The sequence below is a fragment of the Durio zibethinus genome, chromosome 18 (assembly GCF_047325235.1).
Source record: "Durio zibethinus cultivar Kanyao isolate XHJ-2024 chromosome 18, ASM4732523v1, whole genome shotgun sequence".
In the NCBI taxonomy this organism is placed as follows: Eukaryota; Viridiplantae; Streptophyta; class Magnoliopsida; order Malvales; family Malvaceae; genus Durio; species Durio zibethinus.
The window spans coordinates 7,725,919-7,750,839 of record NC_143179.1 but is presented as its reverse complement, the minus strand read 5'-3'; the positions used below and the strand labels follow the sequence as shown (position 1 = coordinate 7,750,839).

General features: G+C 34.0%; 1 protein-coding gene across 11 annotated transcripts; it reads left to right on the top strand.

Moving 5' to 3' along the window:
• Positions 1–8,860: 8,860 nt before the first annotated feature.
• Positions 8,861–13,943, top strand: LOC111300373 (nuclear transcription factor Y subunit A-8-like). 11 transcript variants are annotated; one of them, XM_089747219.1, is made up of 7 exons: positions 9,045–9,232; positions 10,153–10,276; positions 11,254–11,652; positions 12,447–12,559; positions 12,626–12,697; positions 13,023–13,190; positions 13,280–13,943. In XM_089747219.1, the coding sequence occupies exons 3-7, from the start codon at positions 11,343–11,345 to the stop codon at positions 13,652–13,654; spliced, it is 1,038 nt and encodes a 345-aa protein (XP_089603345.1). In that variant the 5' UTR covers positions 9,045–9,232; positions 10,153–10,276; positions 11,254–11,342; the 3' UTR covers positions 13,655–13,943. The 11 variants fall into 11 exon arrangements, with proteins under 11 accessions (XP_089603351.1, XP_089603350.1, XP_089603345.1 ...); XM_089747217.1 differs by having other exon boundaries at positions 11,251–11,652; XM_089747215.1 differs by having other exon boundaries at positions 10,153–10,341; positions 11,251–11,652.
• The last annotated feature ends 10,978 nt before the right edge of the window (positions 13,944–24,921 follow it).

Below are 24,921 nucleotides of genomic sequence, written 5' to 3'. Positions count from 1 at the left end.
AATGGGATGCAGCTTCACCAATACCAAGTTTCCAACTTAAAATTGCACGTCCTGCCTATTCTAGTCTGCCCACTTCTTCGACCTCTTTGTCGTCTTATGTAGACAAACTCTGTAAAGTCAATTTGCTCCTATCATGTCTTGGCAAACTTGTATGTTGCTGGATTCGACCCTATATAACTTACAACAATCGAATCGGGTGTTAGTGGTTGTTGACCTATCACAACCTCAAATGGGCTTTGGTTCGTTACCTCGTTCCTTTGCAAATTGTAAGAAAACTGTGCAACATCTAGCAGTTTTTGCCAGTCTCTTTGTGTGGCATTCACATAGTGCTTGAGGTAGACCTCCAATAGTCCATTCACACGTTCAGTCTGCCAATCAGTTTATGGATGTATGCTGGTGGAAAAGTTCAAGTCTGACCCCAACAGCTTAAACAACTCAGTCCAAAACCTGCCCGTGAAACGTCCATCCCAATCACTAATAATGGTCATCGACACTTTTTAGTACTTAACCATGTTTTTTAGGAACAATCGAGCTGCCTCATCGGTTGGGCACTCTTTGGTTGTTGGAATGAAGATTTCATACTTGGAAAACCTGTCCACCACTACCATGATGCTTCCAAACCCCTCTATCTTAGGTAGACCGACTATAAAGTCCAGAGAAATACTCTCTCATGATCGCTCTGGCACTGACAATGGTTCCAAGAGACCGTCTGGTTTTTTGAGCTCCATCTTGTCCTGTTAGCACACAAGATAAGTCTTCACATAGGCCTCCACATCATCCCTTATGTGCGGCCAGTAGTATCGATCCTCTAGCAATGCCAAGGTGCGACTCACTCCTGGGTGTCCAGTCCACCTTGAATCATGGCACTTTTACAAAACTTCTTTGCAGAGCTTCCCATACTGTGGCACAAACAGTCTACTACCTCTGGTGTACAATAAACCATCTTGCACCTAAAATCGCCTAGTTTTATCTTGTTGGGTGTACTCCATAAGAGCCTTGGCTGTAAGATCATATGTAAGTCCCTTCTTGATGCACGGTACCAGTGACCCCTCTGGTTGGCTAATAGCAGCAAGGTTAGCCTTCCTACTCAGGGTGTCTGCCACCAGGTTCACCCGTTCTGGCTTATACTCTATCTGAAAATTAAATTTTGTAAGAAAATCTTGCTATCTCGCTTGCTTAAGGGATAACTTCTTTTGCGTCTGGAAGTAGCTGATCGCTACATTATCCATCCTAACCATGAACCTCGACCCTAACAGGTAATGACACCAAGTGCGCAAGCAGTGCACCACTGCAGTCATCTTTTTCTCTTAGACTGTGTACTTACGCTCAATCTCGTTTAACTTTTTACTCTCGAATATAACTGGATGTCCCATGGCAAAGTCTGATGCGCCCGTATGCACCTCATACGACTTGGCATGGTCTGGTAAGGCCAAGATTGGCTCTTCGATCACAGCCTATTTCAACTTGTCAAAGGCTTCCTGGCACCCTGTGCTCCACTCCTATGCTCTCCTTTTCTTGAGCAAGTCAGTCAATGGCATGGCTATTACTGAGTGACCTTTGATGAAGCGCTTGTAGTAGTTAACCAACCCAAAGAATAACCTTAACTCAGTTACCTTGGCTGACAGTTTTCATTCTAAGATGGCGTGCACTTTACCTTTATCCATGAGTATCCTGTCACCTCCCATTATGTGGCTTAAGAATGACATCTCCTACTGGGCAAATGAGCACTTCTCCTTCTTGACAAACAGCTTGTGCGAGTGCAACACCTTGAACACCTGTCTCAAGTGGTCTACATGACATGCTCTCCCAAAGTCTGGCTGTAGATCAGAATGTCATCTAAATAAACCATAATAAATCGACGACTAAAGTACTTTGTTCATAAGGGTGCAGAATGTTACTGGAGTATTCATGAGTTCGAATGGCATGACCAGGAACTCATACGAACCATACCGGTGACACATGGTATCTTTGGCTCATTTCTCTCAGGGATCCTAACTTGGTAGTAGCCCAACCTCAAATCCAGCTTGGTGAACCACCTTACGCTCCCAAGTTGGTTGAACAAGTCCGTAATGAGTGGGATAAGGTACTTGTTCTTGATGGTCAGCTTGTTTAAAGCTCGATAGTCTATGTATAGTCATAACGACCCATCATGCTTGCATTGGAATAGAACCGATGCACTATATAGTGCCTTCGATGGCCTAATGAAACCAGCATCAACTAACTCTTTGAGCTACTTCCTTAACTACTTCAACTCTGGTAGAGACATTTGATAAAGGGCTCTAGCTGGTGGCTTGGCCTCGGACACCAGCTCGATCTTATGGTCCACCTTTCTCTTAGGTGGTAGTTGGCTAGGCAGCTTTGCGAGCATCACATCGTTAAAGGTCTTCAACATATTTAGCACCTCCAAGGGTGACTTGGTTTCATTTTTCTTTTGCTCATCATACTTCAGGGCTGCCAAAAAGGTGTCTTCTTTTTTGCTTACTGCCTTGGCAAATTGGATGGCTGACACCACCCGTAACCCAACTCCAGACCTTCTCCTCAATGGTACTAGGCATTGGCACCGTGTATCCAAGATGCAAATGCAATTGACAAAAGGCACAAGGAGGACGTTAATCCTAACAAGAAAATTTAACCCAATCACAAACTCATAGTCGTCAAGGGGTATTACCTCTATGGTCTCATTGTCTTTCCAGTCTCCAAGCTATAACTTCACTCTCTGCGTTACTCCAATGGCTGAAACATCCTTAGAGTTCACCATTTTAATGGTACCAGTTCTTTTTTACACTTTTAGTTCGAGCTTCTGGGCTCCATCACCTGAAATAAAAAGATGTGAGGTACCTGTGTCCATCAGTACTCTCACCTTCTGACCTGTAACCATCAGATCCATAAACATCAAGCCTTTTTAGCTCATGACTCCCCTTCCTCTGGATAGCATTGAGCACCAATGACCCAAGCTTTGCTGCCTCTAACTCTAGCTCCTCGTTAGACTCCTTGTCTACAGCAGCTGACTTGCCCTTTTATGGATAATTATGTGCTATGTGGCTCTCTCCACATAGGTAGCATGCTAATGGCTCTCGATCTCCCTTTACTTTCCACTTGCCTGCTGATGGCTTTCTCTCGTCATCCTTGGTTGAACGGTCTCAGTCCCCATCTTTAGATTACCGATCACGGTCCTTCTCCTTAGACTGTTTCTTTCGATCCCTCTCGTCTTTGCCCTTACCGTTAGGCTTGGAAGACTTAAACTTGTTCAGAGGCTTAAACTCTATCAAGGACTTAGTAGTAGTCATGGCTTTAGCCAAGTCATAAACTTCCCTCTATTGTAGCTCATGCTTCACCTACGGCTTCAGTCCATCCATGAAAGCAAATAAGGCATCCTTATTGCCTAGATCTGAGATCTGTAGCATCAGTTCAGAGAATTTTTGGACATACTCCCCTATGTCCCCTTGTTGGCTCAGCCTGCGTAACTTTGCCCATACCTTATCATCGACATACTCCGAGTAAAATTGCTCCCTGAACTCTTTTTGAAACTCTGCCTAGGTTTCAATCTTGGCGCTCCCACGTCTAACATCATCACACCTGCGCCTCTACCACAATAAGGCTACATCAGTAAGATACATAGCAGTGGTGCTTACCTTTATTGTCTCGTTCTGCATGCCCATGACCTAAAAATACTGCTTCATACTTTATAGGTAGTTGTCTACTTCTTTGGCTGCCCTAGTTCCCTTGAACTCTTTAGGCTTGGGGACATCTATTTTGGACTTAGACACTCTAGCAAACATGCCATTCCCAATGGCAGTCTTGCAAGCAATGAGCTCATTGGCAAGCTCTTCCATCCGTTGGCGCATGTCTTACATGCCATCGCACAAGGTCACCACTTCAGCCTCCAAGGCCTCATTCTTTTGGGTGATCGCGTCTATGCCTTTATTGAGAGCAGCTTGTAGCTCACCTTGGATCTCCTCCTTCATGGAGTCTAGCGATGCAATGTGAGTCTCCACTTCCTCAAGCTTCTCCCCTATGTCGCCCATGGTCATCTCCACCTTGGCCAGCTTACCGTCCATGGTAGACCATATATCTCTTGAACTGACTTTCTTGCATCTTCCCCGCCTTTGCTCATGAGCCTCTGGTTGTTGCCTAGCAACGTCGCTTTGGGATGCTATCTCCTCAATCACGATCTAACCTGCACAACACAAACACGTAAAATTGAACTTGCTCTGATACCAACTATCACGGGCTTCGACCTTCGACTCAGAATTCGTGTGGCCTTAGGCTTGGAATCTCCTCCTTTATGCTTAAGTAAGCCTAAAACACAAGCGTGCGGGTACTAGAACAATGGGAAGGATTAATTACGCAAGTTAAAGAAAAACATGATAACAAGACAGAATGCTGGAAATATGCTCTGTATTCATTGAAACAGAAGTGTTTGATGGTGTACAAATGATGGTGGAGCAGCCTTCTATTTATAGTTGAAGCTCTAGCTACACTTAATGGCAATATCTCTAGAATCAAGGCTAAAATCAAGGAATTACAAAGATTACAATCAATTAATCACGATTCTAACTCCTGAATTCTAGGGTCAATCAAATTTGTCAAGAGGCTCTTACTGATCCTGCAGGCTTCTAAAAGAACTTATGTGTCTCTTCCCTTGGGTCCCTCTAGATGTGATGCGGGCATCCTGCAGGCTAGGCCTTGGCTTCACGGGCTGGCCTGCAAGCTGTGCGAGTGTTCTGATCTTATCTCCTAGGCCTTGCGTGCAAATATCTGCTAGCATGCTTGATGTGCAGGCTTCAACCTCTGGCTCGCGTGATGATGCGCCTGATGTGCCAGGCATGCTTGCCCAAGGCGTGACACATGCATGTGCCTTTACCTCGTTGTTCCCTTCCGGCAAGGCGCTTTCCATGCAGAAATACCAACAGTTCAGCGTTTAAATTTCTCATACTTTTAAGCTGTTGTGCTATGCTCCCTTAAGAACAATAAGCCTCCTCTGAGAAAGCTTGGGAAGTGGTGTTTGTTATTAACATTGAACAATATGGTTGAAATTATGAGATTGATTTTTTTTTTAGAAAATTTTATTCATGAACAATAATTTGGACAAATTTAATTTTGTATTTTTTGGAATATAAAATCTTAGTTACAAATTTTAATTTGGTTAAATTCTCACTTGTAGGTCTGTCTGCGTGGATTTTTTTGGCTTACATTGATTGCATATTTGGAAATTTCATGCCCGAAAATGCCAAGTTATTTCCTTTTTATTATTTTTCTTTTCCTCTCTGCATCTTTTTCATCTCTATTCACTTTGAATCTTTCAAACAACCTACCACACAACATGAAGAATAGTCATGTGAAGGATTTTTAAAAAAAATATATTTATTTGTATTGACATTTGATAGCTACCCTTATTATATAGTATCCGTATACCATATTTTTCTTAATTTTGTTTTGTATTTTTATATTTAAAGCTATCATAAATTAAATCTTAATTATTAAAATTAAAAATTTAATATTTTATTAACATATCATATAATTTAACTTTGAATATATGAATGAATATAATGGTGACATAGAAAATTTTTAACTTTTATGTATGTTTTTTTTTTTTTTTTGGATATTTTGGAGTGTCCTTAGTGCGTCAAAATAAAGCTTGGTTTGATGAGTGAAGTAATCATTTTTTGGATTATTTTGATTGAAGTTACACCCAAATTCCCTTTTAGTCGTTATCAAGAAACTAGTGGTGGTGGGTTTTACTGCTTTACTAATTTCGGATCAAATTCTGAACATTACCTCTAAACCAACTTGCTACCTAAACTAAGCAAAGGGTCATCCTTATTGACTATTAGACCTAGCACAAGGAAAGAATAGCATACTAATTAGAAATAAATACAACAAAACGAATATCTAACCACTGGATAAGCATTAGATTTTATGTTAAATAAATTTCGCCAGCCGATCTATATTAGTAAGAAAATATATGCTCAATTTTTTACAAAAAAAATCAAAGCTTAGAGAAACAAAAAAATAAATTGTAAATGTTGAAAATCAAGTTTCATCTTATGAAAATTATCTCTTATAATAAAAAATTAATAAATCATTTAACTTAAATTTCAGATTTATTTCTTGTTTAATATCTACTCATGTTTTCGATTATGCATAGTGTTTTTTAACAAAATTTGACGAAAATAAGATCCAACTAATATAATATTTGGTTTTAAGCATGTTATTTTTTTTTTTTTGTTATGTTATATCTATTTAATAAGAAAACATGAGAATTTAAAGCATAAATAGCTAAAATATGGTGTTGATTCATTTTTTTAAAAATTATTTTCCCTTTTTGTTCAAATAAGTTTTTTTTTTTTTTTTTTTTGGAAAAATTCTTACTTTTTTTTCTCATTTTAACTATGTATAATGGAGACAAATGATTTCATGATTTCCTCCACCATGTTTTTCTCCATGCTTTAAGCATAATTAGTTTCCCTCCATTTTGTTATGTACATATAAAGTAACTTTTGGTCAAGTGTAAAAGAGAAATATTAAGTTTCATCAAAATCAAGCCTATCAAAAGTGTAGTCCTTCAATTTCTGGTTGATATCTTGTAAAAACTCTTAATACTGAGCTTTTTTTTTTTTAAATGTTTTAATATCTCTCTTATATTGTAACACCTCAATCCTACATCGGGAGGTTTTAAGGATTTGTTATAATTTTTAAATAGAGGTTTATTCCCAATTTTGTAAGATTGGATAAAATTATGAGACTTTTGAGTTAAAGTGAATAATATCTTGTAGGTTGAGTGCGGATCTCTACAAAATGATATCAAAGTGATTACTAATCAGAAGGAAGTTAAGTGCTACATGATAGGTCTAATGGTCATAATTCATATCAACTTGTGAAGTATTGTATGCTTCAACCCTCTCGGCTCCCCAATTTTATCCTTCTAAACCTTTATATTATAAGACCAACTCTAGCACACGACCTTCAATGGAGGCCTAAGGCCCACCGTCTTAATTAAACAGGAGTTAAGTGCTACACGGTGGATCTAATGGTCATAATTCACATCAATTTGTGAGGTACACAAGGCCTATCGTTTTAATCGGACGAGAGTTAAGTGTTACACGTTGGGTCTAATGATCATAATTCGCATCAATTTGTGATGTATTATTTGTTTTGGCCCTTTTGGCTTCACAGTTTTATCCATGCGAACCCTTATATCCCAAGACCAACTTTATCACACAGCCTCTCCCATTACAATGAAGGTCCTCCAACAAAGATCTAATGCCCACTATCTTTGGTGGTACATCGCTAGTACCTATAAAGCCAGTACATTGCTAGTACCTATAAAACTGACTTTGATATCACTTGTCACAAGCCTCACAAGTTGAAGGTGGTGTGAACTCTTATATCTTAAAATCAACTCTAGTACACAGTCGATGTGATAGCATATTGCTAGTACTTGCAGAATTGGTTTTGATACCATTCGGGCCTCACAAGTTGAATGAAGGTCTACCATTATCAATGGCACATCGCTAGTACCCACAGAGCTGACAAAGACCCAATACCCACCATTTTTGGTGGCATATCGCTAGTACTTGCAGAATTGACTCTGATACCACTTGGGCCTCACAAATAAAAGGTGGTATGAACCTTTATATTCTAAGATAAACTCTAGCACATAGTCGATGTGGAATTCATGGCTTCTTTTTAAGACCGTGACATCCTCTCCCACTTCAACGAAGACCCATCATTTTAGGTGGCACATCGTTAGTACCCGTAAAGCTGGCTTTGATATCATTTATCATGGGTCGAGATTCAAGCTCCAGGCTCGCGTAACTCTAGGATTAGAGTATGTACTTATCTAGCATCTCAGATCAACCTAATTGTCACAGTTTATACCAATTTGTGAAGTATTATTTGCTTTAGCCCCTTGGAGTTATAGTTTTGTCTCTTAAAAAGTGCACAGTGATTGTCGATATAAGAGTGATTTTAACAATCACTGTGCACTTTTTAAGATATAAAATCTATTCTGTACGGACAACAATCCCTTTCTAAGTGCATCATAAGTTAAAGGTAGTATGAACCTTTATATCTTAAAAAGTGCATCATAAGTTAAAAGGTAGTATGAACCTTTATATCTCAATACCAATTTTAGTACACAACCGTTATAGGGTTCATGATTCCTCTTTAGAACCGTGACACTTCACAGTGAGTGTCACCTCTTGAATTTCAATATCTGATATGATCCTATGATTTATGTGTATTTTGTGTTGGATTTATCCAATATTTGATAGATCTATATGCTTTGTTTTAGATTTGACAAAAATTTGTAATACTTTAATTTTTACATCAGGCTACTATAAGGATCTTCTAATGAAAAGTAAGTAGTATCTTATACCAAAAATAAAAAAAAAAATGTTGATTTCTGTGTCTACTCCATTTGATCCGGATAAAAAGATAAGATATTGATGCAAATATTTTCTTTTGTTTTGATGCATGTTAGTGCATCAATTGCCCATTGGGGATTGCTAGTTATGCATTTCTTGTTAATTTTTTATATATAATTACGTTGACGGTGAAGTGAAATCGGAAGTTTGAAATTTCACATTATTTTTGGGTTATGTATATGCAGGATGAAATTGCAGATTTTAATAAGAAGTAGGGATTTTAGGGACTTGTTATTAAGTTTTTTTTACTATGCTTTAAATAACGCAGAAAAGAAATAAAATATTAAAAACAAAGTAAACGTTTGATGGAGCTAAAGCTGACTTGGTCATTTAAACAATGACAAAAACTTTAATGCTAAATTCTAAAAAATACACTTAAAAAATTTTAGGTAAGTTTTGCCCTAAATATGTGCAGCGAAGCCATGGAGGGCGGCTGGCTGTGATAAAATAACGGCATAAAAGGACTCACGGGAAGGAGTGTTGTTCCCACAAAAAAATTGGAAACAATCATTGACTCAAAAAAAAAATTGTAATCAAAGGTAGAGAAGAAAGCTGTTTGTGCCATGAATGGATTTTAATGGAGGTGGGTGGAATTATTATACTAAAGCTTTTTTTTGTATTACTAGAAAGTAATTAAAGAAAAAAAAAAGGATTGGAGTATTACTCTCAATTTCAGTGATAACAAAATTTAAAGAGAGAGAAGAGGGTGGTTGGAGAGCTTTCAAGAGAGGAAACATGCCTAAGTTCGTCCAACAGAACAATTCTTTACTTCTGCTTCATGCCTAGCTCATCGGATGCCATAGGTCTTTCTTTCAATTTCTTTTGTTTATTTGTTTCAAGCTTATCGTTTCTTTACTTAAACCTACTACTACTAGTAGTATTTTTTTTTTTTTTTGCCTCATTTCCTGTCTTTCTTTTCTTGATTCTTTCCTTTTACTTTCTTTTCTTTTTTTAATATATCACCTGATACATTTATTATTTGCCTTATAAGTGGGGTTTTGTTTTCTTACTATTTTTTTTTCCTCGAATGCATGCTGGTGATGATGATGATGATGAAGTTATTTTTGTTCTTTGTAGAAGTTGGGAAAGTTGTTCTTGGTAAAGTGGTTCCGACGGTTGATTATATTTTTCCTTTTTTTGGCTTTTTGGGTGCATCGTGTTTTTCACTTTATATGTAAGGTTTTTTTAGCGGCTGTGGGACTGGTTCATGGACCATGCCTATAAGCATTACCTTGTCCGTACAGTGATTGTTGTCCGTACAGAATAGATTTTATATCCTCCCTGCCCTGTTGTCTCTTGCTCTTAGAAAGGGATAATTCTTGGTCAGCTCTTCTTCTTCTTGTTCTTCTTCTTCAGCACAACAGAATTTCTGGATGAGCTTGGATTTTATTCGGCTAAGATTTGGTACTTGGATTCTTAATTTGCAAGGATTTTTTTGTTCATTAGAGTTACTGATATTGAAACACTATTTTTTTCCTTTCTGATCAAAGTTTCCTCTTTATCTTGTTGATTGGTTTGTTTTCCCTCTCAAGCTCTCAAAGCTTTTATGGTACTCGTATTGATTTATGCTGCATGCTATTTTGAAGCCCCTTAAGTTTTCTTTTTGACCAGTCCTCTTAGTTCCATAGCTAAAAGTCTATTTTTCTTGTAGTTTAGTGTCTTTAGAACCTATGGTTTTCCTCTAACTCATTCGAATTTGTAATTGCTTTGCTATTTTATTCAGGGAAAACCATAATTTATTTGGTGTATTTGGAATCTTTTGAGGCGCAGTGGCGAAACTTTTTGCATATTATCTGGTTTTTCACAACTTGTTGCATCCAGAGCAAAACTGCTATTAATATTACAGGGTTGACCTTCTGAGCATGCCTGATAACTGCACAAACTGCTTCATTTTCTAGTTGAAAATTGACATGTAACGACGATGATATCTAAATAAGTTTCAGTTGCTTAATAGATCTAGAACATGTTACTGAATCTGGGTTCTGATTCTTCTGAATATGATATATCTATTATGAAATGTGATTTCTAAAAGCCTATTATGTTCTTTTGTTTCTTCTTCTTTTCTGTTTAAGAATTTGTAAATCATGCTTTTCTTTTGAATTCTACTTTTGGTCACATTCATTAATGCTTAATTTCTTGTAATGCCTTGTGAGTTTTTATGTATATAATGTCTACAGCTGAATGAGTTCTTGATTGAAATAAGCATCAAAACTATTAACTTCTTCATGATTGCCAAGTGAATTCATCTTCAAATTACACTCCCTAAATGGCTTGGTGCACTTGGTTGCTCTTATCACTATATTTGAACCACTAACTGCGTTGATGTATATGTTCATCTGCTTTTTTTTTCCCTCAAAATTTTGATGGTTTGGAAAATTACATGACTGAAGCAAAGGAACACCCCATCAGCCATCTTTTTGTTCTTCTTGTCTTTGTGCTTTACTCAAATGTTAATAAGTTGTCAACTATTACATTGAAAATCTAGCTTGTGATTTTGGTTCTTGTGATTTACTTAGAGTTTTATGCAATAATGGGGGCCATAATCTTTCTGAACAGTTTTGTCCCTAGTGTTCCTTTTATGGTTGGGTTGTTACTGCTTCATGAGTTTTCTTTATACTAGCAAATTTTAGCCTTGCTAGTTCTTCTTCTTTTGACATTTACTTGGACATATGTGCTGGGCTTGTGTTTGTAGTGCTCCATCTCCATTGATTGTTGCGCAATGCCGCGGTTTTGTTTCATGATTGCAAATATTGTTGATGACATTCATATTTTGAGTATAACTTAGACATCCACAGCTCATTCTATGTTTTTCCCCTTTTAGTAGTTAATCTTGGAATGAGACAAAAACAATCTGTTTGTTGATAAGGATCTACTGAGTTTTGGCATCAAAATTCAAGACAATTGATGAGTTAGATGGCTATTCGGGTTCAAAACATGACAAAGAAAAATTTTGATGCAAGTTCTCTTCATTCCCTATCCCGTTTATCTATTAGTGGCCCACCATGGTGGAATTCAAACGAGCAGCAAAATATTGCACAGTCATTACCCCAGAATATAAGCTTGAAAGTCGAAAGCCCCTCCCAACTGTATCATAATGCAAAGCATTTATATCTTCAACTGCCAGTCCAGGGTTCGGCGTCAGCTCAAGCAATATTTGGTCAATCTCATCATGAAGTGGGTGTCATAGGAGTGACCAATTCTCATTGCAATTCATCTGAATCTGGTATTGATGCTTCTGGAAGCTAGTGTGATATATTGGGAATTTTCTGTTCTATATTATTTTCCTTCTCTTTTCCCCACTGTTCTTGCTTGGTAGCTACCGTCAACTATTGAATTTTATCAAATGCTTTGGGGACTATAAACCACTCTATTACATAACAAATATCTCTACTCGCCGTACATGTGCTTCACATTGACTTTGATTGATGTTGCTAATGATCAGTAGCTGAAGAAGATATGAACTTTTGGAAGAATTTGTCTTTTTAGCGATGACCGAGTTCTTATGGTTGGTTCTTGCAAGTAGACATGACAATTTTTTTAAACGTATCATATAAAATATTGATAATTTGTGTATTTATATCGTGTTTTATACAAAATTTATGTAATTCGTGTTTATATTAAAAATATTAAATATATATTTTTTATTTCTATTAAATTTATATATAATTTTTGTTAAAATTTTAACCTTAATAATCTTTGTAATTTTTTGTATTGTATCATCGTATCATATTTTAATTGCCAAGTCTCATTGCAAGTATAGCAAATAGGATTCTTGTTGTTGATTCTTTATTCTTTTGTTAGATGTCAGATTACTGCTTGTGTTCTGTTGCTGCACAAATCTTGTGATGGCGTTCTATAAATTTCTCTCATCATTGTTGATGCATTAATGTGCTTTGCTTCAGTTTTTGAATGGGTTGAAAGGGATTCTTAGACAGTTTACTGAAGAGGGAAGCTCGTTGTCAAGCTTAACAGTTTAACAATGTTTGTCTGATATCATATTGTTTTCTCATGCATCAGGTCGGGATGAGGGTTGTAGGAAGGACACTGAGGGTCAAAGGAAGCAAGTTTTCTTGCTTAACAATCCAGACACTGTGTTCAGCCCTTCTCATTCTAATTATAACCATTCAATGGTATGTTTAGCAGTCATTATTAAGTTATTTTGTTGGCTTTGCTTTAAATCAATATTTCTCATCCAGGCCAGTGCTCCATATCCTTGCGCTGATGCTTACTTTGGTGGGCCATTTACTACATATGGGCAAGAGGCTATTGTATGATCTTCTTATCAGTGAATTATTGTAGCTTGCCATTGATCTGCATTTTTTATTTATTTGAAACTACCAGAATTTGAATCCTGATTGAAACTAAAAGTCTAACACTTTACTAATAGATGATATGCTTTGTTATGCGTTAGTTATTAGTGGGAATATTGATATTTCTTAGCTGTGGGTCTGATAGGCTTCGATAAGCGCTAATTCTTTTCTTCTACCAACATTCCTATTATTCTAGGTTTCACCTTGTTTACTTTATAATCTTTCTTGTGACTATTTTTCTTCTTATGATCGATGTAACTGTGATTTAATTAAATTTGATCAGATTCAGGCGCAAATGGCAGGAAGTGGAGCTACACGAATCCCGTTGCCTTTTGATCTTGCAGAAGATGGTTTCATTTATGTCAATGCAAAACAATATCATGGGATTCTCAGAAGGAGGCAGTATCGTGCAAAGCTTAAGGCGCAAAACAAACTTGTCAAATCTCGAAAGGTAAATATTGAATTCGTTTGGGCACTTGTTTGAATTCCCAGTATAACAGCCTAACTCCACTGATCGGCTTTGGTTTGAATTAAATGCAGCCATACCTTCATGAATCTCGACATCTTCATGCACTGAATAGGGTTAGGGGAAGCGGTGGACGTTTTCTTAGCAAAAAGAAGATCCAACAGCCTGATCCAACTTTTAACACAAGTTCCCAATGCATCTCTTATGCCAGCTGCTTAGGCCAAAAGAATAGTAGGTCAGAACTTGAGAGGCGTTGCCCACCCGCGGCAGAATATACTGGTTCAAGTATAAGCTGTTCTGATATGACAAGTGTCTCCAACAGTGATGGCAATATCCAGCAGCGAGAACACAGATTCCCAGACAACTCCTCTCGTGTGGGCGGGCACATGCAAAGCAGTGGCGGCAGCATGTCCAATGGAATACTGCACTGTGCTTCAGTTGTCCGGTGAGCAGGGGGCAGCAAAGAAGACGGCAACTCATTCTTGGCTTTATCAAACTATCACTTCATCAATTATCTTTCATGCATACATTGTGAAAAGTGTCTCCGAGTGACAGTACATTTTCGTGAAATCTCTTCCTAAGGTTCTGTCTTCTGCTTTTACGTTCTCGGAATGTTGAAAAGAGTTTGGCTTTTAATTTATTCGGGAAATCCTTGACTTCGTCTTTCTTTTCATGATTGTTATTCATGTTAGACTATGTAAAAACTTGCATAATTTCGTATCATTTGTAAGCAAACAAGTGATTTCCTTGCTTTTTCAGATCAATAGTCCTTGCATATGATTGTTATAGGTATACCATTTTGTTTGGGGTTGATTTTACAGGATTTGGTTTTTTGTTAAATTAAAAATTTAAAGATGAATTTGATTAGGAGATTCAAATAAAAAAGAAAACCTTTTCCTATTAGTGCCTGTAAAAAGACCTTGTGAGAAAGAATCAAGAATCAATAAAAAGAAAAATCAAGAGGGAGGCTTCAACAAAAAAGTTTGGTAGTAAAATTTTTGAGGGTTTAGGATATATAATTTTAAGCATCTGTTTGATTTTTGTTTAAACAAAATTGAAAAGCAATTACCATTAATGAGAGTCACTAGCAAAGTCATAAGTTATTTTGTAGAGAAACAATAAAAAAGATAAAAAGGTGAAGAAGTAAGAAAAGTAAAAAGAGATTGATATTTGTTTGTAGCTTAATATTTGGTATTTACTTTTTACTTATCTCTTTTTTAAGTTTTAGTTATCTTTGTATTTATCATAATTTTTTATTATTTATTTATTTATTTGACTATTTATGTATTTGTTTTTAAATAATTTAAAACAAAAAAAAGGAAAAATATTTTTTAAATAAAATAAAAAAAACCTTACCAATTCAAAATTTTTTAAAATAAATGTTTAAATAAAAAGAATCTTACTAATATATTAGAAAGAATCAAATTTTTAATAAATTATTTTAATAAAACAAAAAGCTTTACCAACATATTAGAAAACAATTTGATTTTTAAAATAAGGTTTTATCAACATATTGCATAACCTTATTAATTTTTCATAAAAAACAAATTTCAAGAGAAAAAAAATAATTTTTAATAAAATCTTACCAGCATATTGAAAGGTAATTTGATTTTTAAGATAAAATTCTACCAATATGTTGAAAAGCCTTATGATTTTTAAATAAAAATTAATTTTTAGAAAAAAATAATTTTCATAAAATCTTACCAACATATTGGATGATAATTTATAGCAAAAAATATTACTAATATATTAGAGGATATTTATAAAAATAAAGAGTTTTTTTACAAATTAGATTTTGAATCTCCGATGATGGAATCATTAAGAGTATTATAAATAGCAATCTTTATATAAATTCCTAAATGAGAAATTTTTTCTAAACTTTATCAACATATTGAAGAATTTTAAAAAAAAATTTAATATCAAGATCCTCACAAAAATGTCAATTATCACAAATAAAATTTTTTTTACAAAAATTAAATGAATCTAACAACGATGTCTTTTTAAAATGTGACAAATAATCTCCTCGAATACTCTTAAGATGAGGGGATATTCTTGAATTATTACCAATATTTGGAGTAATTTTAAAGATAATTTTTTATAACTAATTATTTAATAAGAATTTTCAGGTTTTGGATAACACAAAATCAAATTAGTATCATCTTATAGATGGATGATGTGAGGGTGTTATAGCTTTTCTCATATGTAACTATACTTTCGAATCTAATTTTGATTTTGTAGACAAGAATCTACTTTTTAAATATATCTAAGTCAAGCTTTGGACTTCTTTTTAAAATGGCACAGATATAGTTAGGTGACCAATTGTACCTAGATAAAAAAAGATTAATAACGACTCATTAAAGTCAGGTATAGCGATAGATTTTTGGATCTATACATTATGATAGTTTAGCTACTCCACTGAGGACAAGAGAGTCAGGCCAGTAAATTCATGTTATCTAAAGCCTAAGTTAAAATTAAGATTTTTTTGTTTTATCTATTTATAGTTGTACCTTATTCTATCATTTACTTGTATCTACATAACATGAACTCTATACCCGAGTTTTGTCATTTAAAGGAGAGTTAAGTTCCTATGCTTTCCTAAGATTTCGTGTCTCTTTTCGGACTGACAAAATACTTTCACTCAAATTGAACATTTTTCATTTGTAGCCTATAATGGGCGATGATTGGGATACCTTACTAGTTTGTGATGGATAATGATATAAGAAACAGTTTAAGAACTTTTAGATTTAACTTGAACCACATATGGTTAACTTTATGAAACCTAACCTATAAATAGAGTCATGTTTCCCTTTACCCTTTAGAATTAACCTAGAGTTTAGGAATCATGCTATTTTATTTGCTTCTTATATGCTAATTAATTTGTTTATTTGTTTCCGTGATATTGAAACTAACCAGTTTTTTTGCTTGTTTATTTTCTTTGCATATAAAAACTACCTAAAGTTAATTTTTAACAAAAACTTTCGTGGAATTCACAGATCATCTGGTTTGTGCCTTATCCACCTTTATTAAATGTTAGTCACCTAATGATTTAAAGGTTGAGTTAGAAAAGATCCAACGAAAGGAGGAAGACTGCTTACCACTAGACTATATCTCTACTTTAGCAAAGGAAGTTCATCTAAGCCTTAAGCAAAATAATTTGAAAGAGTTGTCAAAAATATGAAAGAGTATGGGTGAGTCCAAACAGTCAGCTTTCTATGAGAAGTATGGTTATATTGTGCATTTCCTTTCAACAATAGTTGAAAACTCTCTCATTAAAACAACTAAGCAGTTTTGGGATCTTTTATATAGGTGCTTTATCTTTAATAAAGTGGACATAACACCGACTATAGAGAAGTACTCTACATTGATGGGATTACATCTTTAATTGTCAAATAAGATATATGTCAAAAGGTAGAAACCAACATTTCGTAAGAAATTAACCTATCTTATGGGGGTTAAAAAAGAAGATGTGAATGTACAAGTTCAAGAGAGAGTAATCATATTTGTTTGTCCTGGGAATTTTTTCATGATTTCATCACAAAACATCTGAATGATGACCAAGAGTTGGATATATTTACTTTGGCAGTATATGGCATAGTGGTTTTTCCTAGGATCTTAGGTTATATTAAGATAGAAGTGTTTGACTTCTTTTGGCATGTGAAAAAAGGTTGCAATCCTTCACCTGCAATATTAGTAAAAACAATTTGATCTCTGAATTATTTTCGTCAGAAGGGGAAATGACGTTTTGTTGAATGTGTACCATTGTTATATTTGTATATGAATAGTCATTTTAAGTGCAAGAAGAATGCATTCTTGAAGCTTTACTTCTACAATAGAGCCTCAATCAAGAAGTTATGTGAGAGTGAATGGTCGAAACCCAAATTCAAAGAGGGATGAATGGTTTTATTACAAGGTCTTACTTGCACCTAGGTAAAATAGATGGTCCCATAGATGAATTTTGAACCAATGTTGTATCAATCTAGAGATGAGATTGGGGTCCCATTTTTAGATTTAGAGGGAGCAACAAGTTATGCACCATTCATGGTATAAAGATAGTTTAGGGTTGAATAATTTTTTTTCTATGACACACAAGTTCATTCAATCAAATTTTTTATATAGTGAGCCAAAAATGTTGCAAATGATGGATAAGATGATTAATGCTTGAAAGAATCCCAAAATGGTGAGTCTTGGGTCTTTCACTGATAAGGTCACCCCAGGATATATGGTATGGAGGGCAAAAAAGGGTAAAAAAGTTATGTTCATTTATAGGATTCTTGTCAATTAGTGGAACAGTATGTGGAAAAGGTATTTTCAAAGTTGAAACTTACAAGAAAAGAGTTTGAGTCCGAGAGAGACAAATTGAAGTAAAAAATCTACAGGCTCTAAGAAGAAAAAAAAATAAAGAAAGAAGCAATAAAGCAAGAGACCAAGATGAAAAAAATCATCAAAGAATGAGACATAACTATTAGTGACTTGTCAGAGCTACACCAAAAATACAAGAAGATGACTGTTGAGATAGAAAAGCAAAGGGTAAAGGCCTAAAAAATGGTTAAGGAATATGACACTGCCCTCAATGGGTTGATGGAATCACATTGAAAACATAATAGGCTACGCTTTCAAGTTGAACCCAAAAAGATAAATTTCATTGATTTGGGTTGTGAAAATGAAATATTGAAGAGAGAATATTTTCATATGAAAGATGAATATGTTGAAGCTTAAAAAAAGAATGAAGCACTCAGAGAATATATTTAAGTTTTGAAATAGAGATTGAATGAACAAAAAAATCACATAGTCGTACTTATAAGGGAGTATAGGGAGTTATCATATCAAGTTTGGTGTGGCAAAAGGGAAAACTTAAGATGACAGAGGTACATAAAGCATCTTATAACCTAAATAAGTAAGGCAATGATCAAGGTATGGGATATGGCTGAAAAAGCTGAAACTCTTAAGGAAGTAATCACCCTAACAAAAAAGTATGGACAACATTTGTTAAACTTCATTAAAAAGGCCAAAGACCAATATGAACAAGTCAAATATCTTTACAAATTAAGAATAATAGATTCTATCATTTCTCATGCATTGCATTCATGATTAGTTTTTTATTTTTCACACTAAGTCATAAACAAGCCCTTTAATTAACAATTATGTTACTTAAAGTTCAAGGATAGCTCCACTATCTAAAAACCCCATTCACCACCAATATAACACTAGAGCCCGAGTTAGACAGATAAAACAAAAAAACTTCAATCGTTTTGACAAGATTAAAAAAGCCCAAAAAAAGCTTAAAGGGGAGTTAGATAAAATTTTGAAAGCCCTAAATAAGCTGAATAAAAGAAAAAGGGTGGAAGAAGCTCTAAGTCAACTAGGTGTTTTATGCAGGATGTAAGTGATCCTCTGTACCTTCTAGGATTCAATCCTTATCAAAGCCAACCTTTTCAAAAGGCACAAATAAATTTCCCTAGGGTTTATCCATACACTAACCTAGAAATGCAATCTACCATGCCCAAGGTTAGTTCTAAAGTTATGTTAATCCAGTTATTAGGGAAAAAGCCTTAAAACCAATATAAGTCACTGATCTAGATGATCTGAAAGAAAAAGAGAAGTTAAAGTTAAAAATAGTAGAGTCGATGGAAAACTCAAAGGCTAACAAAAGATGAATAGGCTTGAGAAAAGGTTACAAGCAGTGGAAAAAACTAGTTTTTATGGTTTAATAGATGATGCTGGGCTCTGTTTAATCTTAGATATTGTTATTTCTCCAAAATTTAAAGTTTCAGAGTTTAAAAAGTATGATGGTACAAAGTATCCAATAACTCATGTTACCATATACTACTGAAAAATGGTTACCTATATTAGTGATGAAAAGTTCTTGATGCATGTATTCCAAAATAACCTTTTTAATTTTACGACAAGATGGTATGTTCAGCTGAATTGATCTTGCATTCACCTTTGGTACGAGCTAGCCTATACTTTATCAGTCAATATCGACATATTATAGATTTAGCTCTTGATCATCTTTTTTTTACAAACTATAAAGAATAAAATGACTGAGTCATTTAAGGAGTATGTCTAAAGATGAAGAGATATGACTGCTCAAGTTTAGCTATTTTTGACTGAAAAAGAGAATATGGTACTTTTTGTAAGTACTTTAAAATTTCTCTATTATGAAAATATGATAGGGAATGTAACTAAAAATTTTGTCAACATGATGATTTCAGTTGAAATCGTTGAGAATGTCATTAAGAATGACAAGTTGGAAAGAAGAGAATCTTTTACTAAAAAAACACTTAAAAAAAAAAGAGACTAAAGCTCAGGTCGTAAGATTTGAAAAATAATAGTTTCAAAATTACCAACCTATCCACTACCAGTCTTTCTCACCTATTACCTTACTATAAATAATACCACATCTTACCCATACCAGCCAACTCCATAACCATCTTACCCACAAACATATCAACCAGCTTTTAGACCATAAACTCACATGTATGGTCCTAACCCCTAACCTTTTGTTAGACCCTCAATTTATCCTACTAACCCAACGGGTGGTTCGCTAGAGCCATGAAATATTCAAGAAAAATCTACCTTTGACCCTATCCCCATAACCTATACAAAGCTATATTGGAAACTCTACAATAATCAATTAATCGCCTATACTCATCTAGAACCACTCAAACCTTCTTATTCTAAGTCATACGATCCTATAGCTCATTGTGATTATCATTATAAAAATGTTAGTCATTCAACTGAGAATTGCATCGCTTTGAAGTATAAGCTGTAACATCTGATTAAAGATAAAATGATCAATTTTGATACAACTGGGATAACAACACCTAATGTTAGTGACAATCCATTACTTAATCATAATATCAATGCTTTGAGCGAGGATTAAGAGTGTTATATAAAGAAAAAAGTGAAAGAAGTCAACACTCCTTTCAATTAGCTATTTGATGCCTTGTATGAAGCTAACATGATACAATCAGTAAATTCATACATTTATTGTAAAAGATGTGTGCCAAATAAGAAATGCAAATATCATAATGAAACTCTTGGTCATTCTATTAAAACTTATGAATAGTTTCATTGAAAGGTATAAAAGTTTATAGATTTTTATCAGATTGAGCTTTATGAAGAGGGAGAGATTTCAAGAAGTGTCAAAGTGTCTATAACTGATAAACCATCAAAGTTGGTTTCAAAACCAATAACAATCTAACGTAAAGAGAATCAAAGTCGATCATAGATAAGCTCTTTTTCAAACTAGTAACTTTTAAAGTCCTTACCTCATTCCTATACAAAGATGACAAAGTTATGCCATGAAGATATGACTATGATGTTGTAGTTCAAAGGTAAAACAAGATTACACCTAAGACTGCTATTGTCAATATAACTAGTATGGGTGGCATAACCTAAAATGGAAAATGTTATACTTTGAAGATACTAAAAAGGGCTAGAAAAGAAAAGGCAAAGGAAGAAGAAGAACATAATGAATTGGAGGTAGTGCTTAAAAAAGAATGTCGAAAGTCAATGATGAAAAAAGAGGCTTGTGAGTTTTTGAAGCTAGTGAAGCATATTGAGTACTCTATGGTTGAACAACTAAACACAATGTTAGCTTAAATTTTGCTACTATCACTACTGTTAAATTCTAAACCACATCGAAATACCTTGTCGAAGATATTAAACTAATCATATGTAGCCTACAATATCTTAGTGAAAATGTGAATCCTTTAGCTGAAAATTTGATGGTGCCTTATTATATTGCTTTTGGTAATGATAAAATTCTTCTAGAAAGAAAAAAAAAAGCACTAAGGCTTTGTATATCACTGTCAAGTGCAAGAGTCATAACATAGCCAAAATCTTTATCAATAATGGCTTTACTATTAATGTTATGCCAATGTTAACTTTGACAAGGCTACTGGTTGAATTGTCATATATGACGAGTAGCCATATGGTTGTATGTGCTTTTAATGAGACCAAACGCAATGTCTTAAAAGATATTGAGATGTGCTTATAGGTCAGGCCATGCACTTTCAATACTAAATTTCACGTGATGGATATTTTTTTGTTTTATAGCTGCTTGTTGAAAAGATCATGGATCCATATGATAGGTGCTGTCCCATCTATCCAATATCAAAAAGTAATATTTAATAGGGAGGGCCAGTTGATTATTATGTTTGGAGAAGAGGATATGTTGGTAACCCAACCTATAAATGCCCTATATATAGAGGCTACTAAGGAGGTGTTAAAATGCTCTTATCGATATTTTGAGCTTGTCAATTCTATTAGTGAAGGATCTAAGATTAATCAATCCTATTTCGTAAATATAATGGTGAACCATATCATTAATAAAGGTTGGTATCCTAGAGTAAGGCTGGGTAAAAATTTACAAGGAACAAAAGAGCTTCCAATGATAGTTGACAATAATAAGAAGCTAGGATTAGGCTATGAAACAAAAGGCTGAGAGATGAAAATGAGACAAATGAATAAAAAAGAAAGTAGGATAGTAAAACTTAGAGGTTATAAACCATAGGCTATGTCGATCGTCATTCCTTACATCTATGATACCTTTAGGCATGGAAGGTACATGTATTCAAAGTCGAGTGAAGATTTTAAATAGGAACTAGTATTGAGCATGGAAGAGTCATTTGTTGAATTAGCCATCTATGTAATTAGAGATGAAAAAGGGCCTGAACATGAAGTATGGGTATGTCCTTGCTCGTCGATTATGAGCTAAACAATTGGAACACCATTAAAATGCCTGCTATCCTTAAAATTTTTTCAATGTAATTGTGCATCTCAATTGCTTACGCCCAAGAGTATTGGGATAATATTTTTTATGTATGGGCTATTTATTTATTATTATTTCAATAAAAGAACAGGAATGATGCATTTTCATTCATTTTTTCTATTGTTTTCATTTTTTATTTTCATTCAACCAACACATTTCATCAACATTTCCAATTTTATTCAATTTCAAGTCCATAAATAAACATAAGGATAATCATGATAACGATTACAGGTTTAATTTTGAAAATTCAATTAATGCTTATGAACTTGTTAATAAAGATGATTTTAAGGAATATGCACTGCCTTTGAACCTAATGGATTAATTGAGTAAGAAAATAAATCAATTGGGCTTCGTTAAGAGATAACTAAATTGGTAAACTTAGGAAATAAAGAGGATTGAGAGAGGTTAAAATTGGCACATCACTTTCATTGTCAAATAAGTAAAGGTTAAAAGATATACTCTGAAAATTTATAGATGTATTTACTTAGTTTTATTAGGATATACTCAAGTTTAGTATCGAAATAGTGAAACATAAATTACCCCTAAAATCAATGTGTAAACCAGTCTAACAAAAGTTGAGACAAATGAAGCCTGAGATGCTACTAAAGATTAAAAAAGAGGTAAAGAAGCAGTTTAACGTAGGTTTTTTACATGTAGCCAAGTATCCAAAATGGGTAGCCAACATAGTACCTATCATTCAAAAAGATGGAAATGTGCAAATGTGTGTAGATTTTTATGACTTGAATAGGGCTAGCCCAAAGAATAACTTTTCTTTACTTCATATTGATACGCTGGTGGATAATACGATCAAGCATTTTATGTTTTCCTTTATGAATGGATTTTTGAGATATAACCAGATAAAAATGGCTTAAGATGACATGAAAAAAATCATTTTCATAACCATATAAGGTACCTTTTGTTATAAAGTTATGCCTTTTAGTTTGAAAAATGCTGGGACAATTTATCAAAAGGCTATGGTGACACATTTTCATGATATGATGCACAAGAAAATTAAGGTTTATGTAAATGATATAATTATAAAATCTCGTGAAAAAAAAAGATCATATCACTAACCTCAGAAAGTTATTTAAGAGGTTAAAAAAATTTAATTGAAGTTAAGCTTAGCCAAATGTACATTTGGGGCTAAGTTAGAGAAGTTGCTAGGTTTTGTGGTCAGTGAAAAAGGGATTGAAATTGATCCAGATAAGGTTTGAGCTATTCAGAATCTATCACCTCTTACTACGTTGAAAGAAGTTTAAGATTTTTTGAGTATATTGAACTATATTTCTCGATTCATTTCTTAATTTACCTATAAGTGTGATCCTATCTTTAAACTTTTTCACAAGAATAATCCTGGTGAATGAAACAAGGAATGCTAAGAGACTTTTGATAAAGTTAAGCAATACTTATAAAATCTTTCAGTATTGGTGTCGCTTATTCTAGAAATACTTTTGATTTTATATTTGATAGTATGCGATAAGTCAATGGGATGTGTACAGGGATGGCAAGATGAGTCGAGCAAAAAAGAGAGAACTATCTATTATCTGAGTAAGAAATTCACAGAATACGAGTACAAGTATTCCTCTTTGGAGAAAATGTATTGTGTATTAGCATAGATAGCCAAAAGACTCTGACAATATATATTCTATCATACCATTTGGCTTATAACGAAATTGGATCCAAGTAAAAATAGTTTCAAGAAGCCTTCTTTGTCTAAAAGAATTACGAGATGGCAAGTGATGCTCTTAGAATATGACATCATAGATATGAGCTAAAAGGTAATAAAAAAAATGCTACGTAGAGTTTCTCGCAGATTGTGTTATAAAAAATTATGAGCCAATGAGGTTAGACTTTTTAGATAAATATTTGATGGCTATTTCCTAACTTAAAGAGGAAAAACACAATAAAAAGTCTTGAAAAATGTATTTTGATGAAGCTACGAATGCCTAAGGGTATAAAATTAGGACAATTTTGATCTTTCCTGAAGAACGTTAGTATCTTATAATGGCGAGATTGAATTTCAATTACAATAATAACATTGCTAAATATAAGGCTTGTGTTTTGGGTTTACAAGTTGCTATAAATTGAAAAGTTAGGGTATTAAAAGTGTTTAAGGACTCAGCTTTAGTCATATATCAGTTGAAAGGAGAATGAGAAATGAAAGATTCCAAATTTATCTCATATTATAAGTATATTTTCGAGTTGATGAAGTAATTTGAAGATATTCAGTTTGAGCATTTACCTCATGAGAAAAATCTAATTATTGATGCCTTAGCTACTCTGATCGTAATGATTCAAATTAATAATAACACCGATATTTAGCCTGTTAAACTAAATGTTAAAGATGCTTCAGCTCTTTATTCTAATATAAGAGAATAGGAAGATGGAAAGCTATGGTATTATGATATCTTACAGCACATTAAGAATTAGTAATACCTCAACCAAACAACTGAGAATGATAAAAGAGTCATTAAAAGATTAGCCATGAGTTTTTTTTTTTTATGGTGATGTTTTGTACAAAAAGAGCCACGATCAAGTGCTATTGAGATGTGTAAATATGATTGAGATGAAAAAGATTATTGAAAAAATACATGATGAAGTATGTGAGACATATGTAAATAGACATATGATGGCCAAATAGATCATGAAAGCTGGTTACTATTAGTTGACAGTGAAGAATGTCTATATTGACTATACTTGAAAATGCTATAAGTGCTAGATCTATATTGATAAGATTCATGCTTTTCCTATTGTTTTACATGTTTTGGCATTACCTTAGCCATTTTTCATGTGGGCATAGGTGTTATTGCTCCTATTACTTCAAAGGCCTCCAATGGGCATAAGTTTATTTTCATGATGATAGATTATTTTATGAAATGGTTAAAAATAGTTTCATTTGAAAGTGTGACATGATCTATGGTTTACAAGTTCATAAAGTGA

Coding starts and splice junctions, on each gene's coding strand:
- LOC111300373 (XM_089747218.1), top strand. CDS start 11,343: ATGGCTATTCGGGTTCAAAACATGACAAAGAAAAATTTTGATGCAAGT. Junction 11,653..12,446: donor TTGCAATTCATCTGAATCTG/GTATTGATGCTT, acceptor CTCATGCATCAG/GTCGGGATGAGGGTTGTAGG. Junction 12,560..12,625: donor CTAATTATAACCATTCAATG/GTATGTTTAGCA, acceptor TTTCTCATCCAG/GCCAGTGCTCCATATCCTTG.